Source organism: Trachurus trachurus (assembly GCF_905171665.1).
Source record: "Trachurus trachurus genome assembly, chromosome: 7".
Lineage (NCBI taxonomy): Eukaryota > Metazoa > Chordata > Actinopteri > Carangiformes > Carangidae > Trachurus > Trachurus trachurus.
In genome coordinates, this window is record NC_139901.1 from 20,795,049 (window position 1) to 20,802,458 (window position 7,410).

The 7,410-nt window shown below is 40.0% G+C and overlaps 1 protein-coding gene across 1 annotated transcript; it reads left to right on the forward strand.

The window, feature by feature from the left end:
* Nucleotides 1-6,325, forward strand: LOC310988071 (cysteine and glycine-rich protein 1-like). Its single transcript, XM_083974583.1, has 6 exons — nucleotides 1-279; nucleotides 3,048-3,157; nucleotides 3,909-4,077; nucleotides 4,179-4,308; nucleotides 4,388-4,484; nucleotides 5,983-6,325. The coding sequence occupies exons 2-6, from the start codon at nucleotides 3,049-3,051 to the stop codon at nucleotides 6,057-6,059; spliced, it is 582 nt and encodes a 193-aa protein (XP_083830709.1). The 5' UTR covers nucleotides 1-279; nucleotide 3,048; the 3' UTR covers nucleotides 6,060-6,325.
* Nucleotides 6,326-7,410: the final 1,085 nt, after the last annotated feature.

Here is a 7,410-nt window from a genome sequence, read left to right on the forward strand (position 1 = left end):
CAACAGAGGCACCTCCCCTTCAACACATCTGGAGCAGCGGAAGAGTGGAGAGGCACATAGACGCAGTGTGTCTGAGCCTGTGCGTACCACTTGACTAATCAAGACAGAGTCACACAATTGGATACCTTTCTCTAGCAGCCTAAAAGTCCAAGTCCTCCACCTCGCTCTAGTCATCTGGTTTCCTGAACACACTCTGGTGCTGTGTCAACGCCATTCAGATCAAGGAGTAAAACTTCAACCTGTCCATCATCACCGACTGACAGCCCCCACAAACTACAGGTAAGTACCGATTGCTTGAGCTCATTGCTTTGTGCTTGCTTTTTACAGTATCCTAATCTTTCCTAATCTTTCTGCTGATGCATGATAAAAGAAACATTCTCTGCCACAATATAAATTTATTTTCCATGAGGCTTTGATGGAGACCTCTTTGTTTGGAGAGCTATGACGTGCATGCAGTTAAACAGTAACACACTGAACTAGACTAAAACCTAAAACAGGACACAGATAATATTCATGCACTCAGCTTTAAAGCAATACAGTGAAGATCACTGACAGAAGAACACTTGGCAAAATGGATATCAATCTAATCATAAATGACACAAATGTCACATGGTCGCATCAACTTCATGACCAACGGACTTCCTGATATTTACTACGACGTTAAAGCTCCCTCACTCTCTTGTATTTTAGCATTCCTGTACAACTCCCTGCATCCCTGCATCCCTGCATGCCTAAACTTGCAGAGCCTCTGTTATCATGTGCCACACTTTATCCCCAAGAAAACTGTGCAAATAACTGAACAAATACCTGGATTAATAGACAAGCAATCATAAGCCGCACCTATCTCAAAATAGTGCCAGAAGTACTCTAATAACCTCTCAGTCTGTTGTGATGTGACTCCTATCAGTCCTGCAGTCATGTCAATTCTTGTGACATGACAAGTGATGACAGTGACAGACAAGACAGAGATCTGCACAGATCTAAACACATATTGACCGACTTACCCTTTTAATTTCTGAGATAACGTGTTTCGTCATATTGTTCTTTTTTTTTCTCACCCTTTGCTCGATGGATGCACTTCATCCTGGAGCTCGGAGTTTGGGTCATTCCCACTTCATGACACTCAGCTCCTGTCCAAGCTTGCATCTTCTCCTTCTGCCCATTGACTGAATTCGCTCCAAAATTGCTGAAAAATGACATAATTGAGTTAAAACGTTATTTGACACTTCTGACTCACCACTTCAATTCATGCTTTCCTAGCTACGCCACTGGAAAGCTTTAAAATGGAAGGAAAAAAACCTTTGGGTACAAAAACATTCCAGGCATTTCTGCTTTCATTGGCACTGGGTTGTGTTTCCAGGACTATTGAATACATAAACTAGGAGCACTTTACATAAAATAATCTTGTGGCTGCTCAAATGAATTCACTTGACTCTACGTTTCACATCCTCTAAGTCGTGCTGCTTCGTGGCCCAACCTCACTCATTTCAGACCTGTGGCTATGTCTAGTTGTTACTGTAGTTTGAATTGTCCTCGTTGTTTCAATTTCAAGTTTCGTCACACAACTGGGTGTGAACCCAAAGCCATGAAACAAGAAAAAGAACAAAGAAAACAAAATTATTGCTTCCCTTGGTTGCAGCACTTTAATATCATATGTGATAGACTTTGTGTAACATAATTTATTACACGACAACCCTAATAAATCTATATGTAAACGCCAAAAAAATACTCATATACTCATGCATAACTTCTTCTTTACAGTCATTTTTTTACCATACCATATCTCTTGAGATTTTACTGTTTGGCCTTGAATAACCCCAAGAAGAAAATTAGGTGCTGCCAGTGACTTAAAGGCGCAGTACAGCAGCAGTCTGACACAAAGTGCTCCACCCAGTGCTTCACTCTGAGCAATGATTTAATATCATACCATGAGCTCATATTCACATTAAGTACCATTCTGGTGTCAGCGGCACAGAGGTTATGTTTAATTTTGGGGTGTTGTATTTATTTTTGAAGAAAGAGACAGTTTGGTAAAGCCGGATTTCCTCCGGGTGAGTCATGGGATGATATCATGACCTGTATATTATGACTTGCTAATACAAAAAACATTTAAAAAACAGGAAGCGTGTCCAAGGGTGATAGGAAATGGCCTAACTTCATACTCTGCACTGACAGCTCGGCTCCTCCCTCTGACCGCTGAAAAAAAGAAGCTGACCCAGGTAGAGGTGCAGCTTCTTCCTGCCTGATAAAACAAACATGTAATCCAGATTGAGAGTGAATTCTGAAGTGAAGCACAACGGGACAGACGGTCAGGCAGGGAGTAGACGGTGTGTGAGACAGGGCAGGGAGGTGGGAGGGTTTACACGGTCAGGAATGTGGACACATGAGAATGGACTGGGAGGGTCATGCTGGGAAACACACTGGGTAGTAACAGGCAGAATGCCAGGGCCTTCCACATCACAACAATTTAAGGGCTGCGCAGAAAGTCCAATTTCAACATTATTTCCACACTGGTTGCCTTTAAGTTTTCAAGAGAGAGCAACTTTCATCAACCCTCAAAAAGGAATTCATCTTTTTTTCCACTTGCCTCTGGTTTTCTGCTCCTTCACACAAGCCACAGAGAACTGGCAGCCATGAAATTACAGTCTGTGGGCCTGGCCTGACAAAGCCAAAATTACAGGCAACTAAATATGGATGTTTAAATGGATTTCTCACAACAAACACTCTTGTAAATGTGTTTGCTTAATGGCCATGAAAAGAATTTAGTAGTTTGATCCATTTTGTCTTTCTGTTTTGAGCCTAGTTTTACATGTAAATGAGAGGCGTTTAAACCAGTTCAGTAAAATAACATTTGGATTTTATACCGTGGAAGAATATATAAAGATCATTAGTATAGTTTTAGCCACATCCCTTATGCTTATAGACATCTAATGGACAACAAAATACATAGAAAAAAAAAAAACTTTAGTCTTCACATCATCAGACTAACAGCATCTGTGTATATTTGTGTGTGTGTTTCTGTGTTGGTGTTGCATACACTACTAAAGGATGCCACTAGGAGGAGGAAACAAGTGTGGCCGCTGTCAGAAGACGGTTTACTTTGCAGAGGAGGTGCTGTGTGACGGGCGGAGCTTCCACAGGTCCTGCTTCCTGTGCAGTGAGTAAACTCTATGCTGCTTCCTGTGATTGTCACTCTGGAAACCACTTAACTTCTGCCACTTGTCATTATGGCCGCAAGTAATATAGCCCTTATGTGGACTGTTGCTTGTATATTCTTTAGGAAAAATGTATGCACAGGTAAGGAGAGCAATTGCAGGAGAAAATGCAGTCATGTCATATGGCTGCTTAAATTTAAAAAAAAGTTTTGTTGAATTTCACATGCTATAATACTTATACGTTTTGATTCTCAGAGGCTAATTTGCTGTTAATTAGTTGGATTCATAAAAAGAAAAAGAAAACAGATCTGAAAAATATGATTATAGTAGAGCTGCAATTTCCAGTTTTACCTTGTATGTCTGTGCTGTTATGCAGGTGAATAAAGAAATACACTTGGAAAAGTATAAGTTACGCTTAGAATTGCAGTAGGTGTATTTTTTCCTCCTGAATATCAGGAATTAATACCATTAAAAGATTTTATTGTAAAATTAAAAAAACGAAGCTTCTCCTTGCCTCAACTTAAACAAATATGTAGGTTCAAAGAGGTCTGACTAGAGTTATTTGTGTTCCCACGTCGTAATCAGACATTCCTGTGATGGAATTTGGATGAGAACATGTTTTCTAGAGTTGCTCCATAAAAGGAAATAGAAAGTTTATCTAAAAACATGAATGTGCTCAAAAACATGTCCACAAATATGCAAAACATCAACATGTATTTATGTGTGTGCGTGTGCATGTGTCTGACTGTGTAGTGGTGTGCGGGAAGAACTTGGACAGCACAACTGTTGCTGTTCATATGGATGAAATCTACTGCAAGGCATGCTACGGCAAGAAGTATGGGCCAAAAGGCTACGGTTACGGTCAAGGTGCAGGCACCCTGAGCACGGACAAGGGAGAGTCTCTGGGTATAACACATGACGAGTGAGTAACACACATACACACACCAACATACACACACCTTTGTGTCTTTTTATGGCCCTTTATCCTATGTGTTTGCGCTCTCTCTCTCTTTTTTCAATTAGACCCGCTCCTCATCGTCCCACCACCAACTCAAACCCATCCAAGCTGGCTCAGAAGTTTGGAGGCTCAGACAAGTGCCCTCGCTGTGGCAAGGCCGTCTATGCTGCAGAAAAAGTGATTGGAGCTGGGAGTGTAAGCACAAACACACCCATGCACACACAAGCATGCAAAAACAAGCCCGTATCAATATGAATCTTCTATTTCTTCACAGTCGTGGCATAAGATTGGATGTTTCACCTGTGCCACATGTGGGAAGAGCCTCGAGTCAACTACACTAGCTGATAAGGATGGTGAAATCTACTGCAAAGGTAAAACTTCACTGTCTTCACCTCCCATAAAACAATGACTTAAAAAATATATATTATATATATATTATTTATTTATTATTATTATTATATTATTTATTTACTTTAGTGTGTAAATGGAAAAATAATTTAACGCAAATGCAACCTTTACTGTACATACCAACTGTTTTCCATGCTGGTTTAGAGCAGTGAGGCCAGGGGTGGTTGACCCATGTTGATCCTTTCATGGTGCATTAATCTGAAAAAACAGGACAGAGATGATGAATGATAAGGAAGCAACTATCTAAATACAGCTAACTAATAATAAGTAGTGTGATTATTAAGAGGGCTACAATCTCCAAGCTTAACGGGGATTTTGGCAAAGTGAGCTGTCATAAAGACAATCAGAGGGCAGAGGGCCCACAAACTGAGAAAAATATCCTCAAGCACACAACGACATTAAAATCATCAAAATAGAGCTCAAAAGCTTGTTACACCCGCTGCTTGCAGTTTTTGTTCTTATTGAATTGAGAACAGACAATTTTGTCTAAGTGCCACAAACAAATATAAATTATTTTTTGTTTTTTAGCTACAGTATAGGCTACCCAGCATTATGGTGGTTTCTGTTGAAGTACTCAATGTAGGCTAGTAGGCTATTCATCATTTCATACAACCCAAAAGGGTTTCTAACAGACTGAATGGGTCCACAGAGGGTCTGAGTCAGAATCAGTTTATATTGCTTTAAATAAATAAAGGAAACACAAACACTTACAGAAAAGACACAAAAACAACTGAAAATAGGCACAAAGACAAACTGATGCAAAATGATCACAAAACACATCAATTGACCACGGAGCTGTTAAACAAGCAAAGACAGAAAACATAAAGTCAACTAAAACAAATTGTACTTTATAAACAATCGTGAAATCGGTCTGTCTCATTAAAAAGATGAATCTGTTTCGTCAGCAGAACCTTCAGATAAACAAACAGCCTAGCTAACATTAGCAACATTTAGGCTAATACCCCCCTCCCTCTTGTAGCCTAAAATACAATAATGTGTGCGTTTACCTTCTGTGGGTGTTTTGCGGGGGAGAAGTAAAAAAGCAAAACAAAGTTTTGACTTCCTCCTCTGCTAAGTGAAATAAGATAAAGTTACCTAACTTACCGTATGATTTGTAGCAAAGACGTTTTAGAAACCTGTAGCACGATCGTTCAGGTAGTAAATTTAATTGGCGGCACTGAGCGACAGATTCTACGTTTTTCGCACTTATTGTTGTGCAAGTTCAATAAGATGAAGTGCTAACCCACTATGATTTAACTATTTTATTTGAGAAATAAAATGAATGAATAAATAAATAACAGAACCAATAAATAAACACATTTGTGAGACCAATATTCATTAACTTCAGGAAAATGTCATGATGGCCTAATGTGGCTACTTAAAAAATGGGGATAGTTGGCTGGCTGTGCAACACCTGATGTTGATACCGAAGGACTCATCTTTTACCTCTCTGTCTTCCAGGGTGTTATGGCAAAAACTTTGGTCCCAAGGGATTTGGATACGGCCTGGGTGCCGGGGCGCTGGCGCACACGCAGTAGGGCCCATTAAGTTTCCAGACCACTGCAGTCCCGTCTTCTTCCTGCAGAGGGCAGTAAACATGCACCTGACCAACACATGCTTGAATTTTAAAAAGCTGCATCATAAACAGTAGGATTAGGGAATAAAACACCACTCTAGTCACATTCAAATCAAAGTTGATTATTTACAGTAAATTTTGACCCATACACCGCTCTTGGATGTTCTGATCTATTTAAAGCTGCATTTGTGATTTGCACTATCTGCTGCATTTGTGATTTGCACTATCTGCTCTGAGACTTCACCCTTTTCTTTTGGTTTTCTTTTCTCCAAAGGAAATCTTACTATCAAAAGTTTCACCGCAGTCTATGTTACAAAGCATGATAATAAATAAAAAAGGAAAACACATTGATTTTGGTGCCATTTCTTTTCTCAATTTGTGCAAATTTAGCCTATGTAAACACTTATGAGTGAAACTTGTATTTGCAGTGGAACGTGGAAGTGATGTGGTGTGTTTTAGTTTCAATAAATGACACATTCATTCCATTCCTGACATAACATCACTGTGACACATCATGCTGCATAAGGTAAGGCCATAGCATCTTGTAAGAGTTAGGGATTTACCACCTCACTCCACCCACAGAGTTCATCTCAGATCAAATTCTCTCATGACAATTGAGCCATGTTATGGTGGTGTAGAAAGGTGTTAGGAAATAATAATTAAAAAAAGAAAGAAAAGAAAAGAAAAAAGAATTAAACTCCCCTCATTGAGACTTTTTTTCAGAGTTTCACTCTGTCATTTCATGTTATGTAATCACTGTTTCAACTGGAAGTGCCTGCCCCCAGCACCCTAGACCAATTACATGATTTTCAAAAAGTGATGATCGGTAATTGGCAGATTAATCATCATTCTGTCTGCTCTGGAGAACCTGTCTTCCTTGCACTTCTCACGCAGTCACACATTACAACATTTGACTTGGTATCCACCCTTTAGCCTCCCACTCACATTCCAGCTCTCAGCAGAGACAGTAGAAAACAGCTTGACATAAACACTTTTTTTGAGCAATTGACCTATCTTACATCTTATATTAAATATTGGGGGTAGGGGGAAGCTTTTCTTGAGCAGAGAGACAGAAAGTGGGAGGTGGCTAAACCCACTCACCTGCATTTAAGTTAAAAACCATTACAGAGTTCTGTTTAACACACACACACACACACACACACACACACACACACACACACACACACACACACACACACACACACACACACACACAAGCGTTTCATACACAGTACGGGTCTCCTCCGGTCGTCACCGGGAGGAGGCGGTGTGTTCCACTTGAAGGGGGAGAAGGTCCACAGAGGAGCTGGGCA

Bases quoted from the DNA above. Each gene is read 5' to 3' on its own strand.
- LOC310988071 (XM_083974583.1), top strand. From the start codon at position 3,049: ATGCCACTAGGAGGAGGAAACAAGTGTGGCCGCTGTCAGAAGACGGTT. The intron at 3,158-3,908 runs GTGAGTAAACTC...CTGACTGTGTAG, and splicing joins CAGGTCCTGCTTCCTGTGCA to TGGTGTGCGGGAAGAACTTG. The intron at 4,485-5,982 runs GTAAAACTTCAC...TCTGTCTTCCAG, and splicing joins TGGTGAAATCTACTGCAAAG to GGTGTTATGGCAAAAACTTT.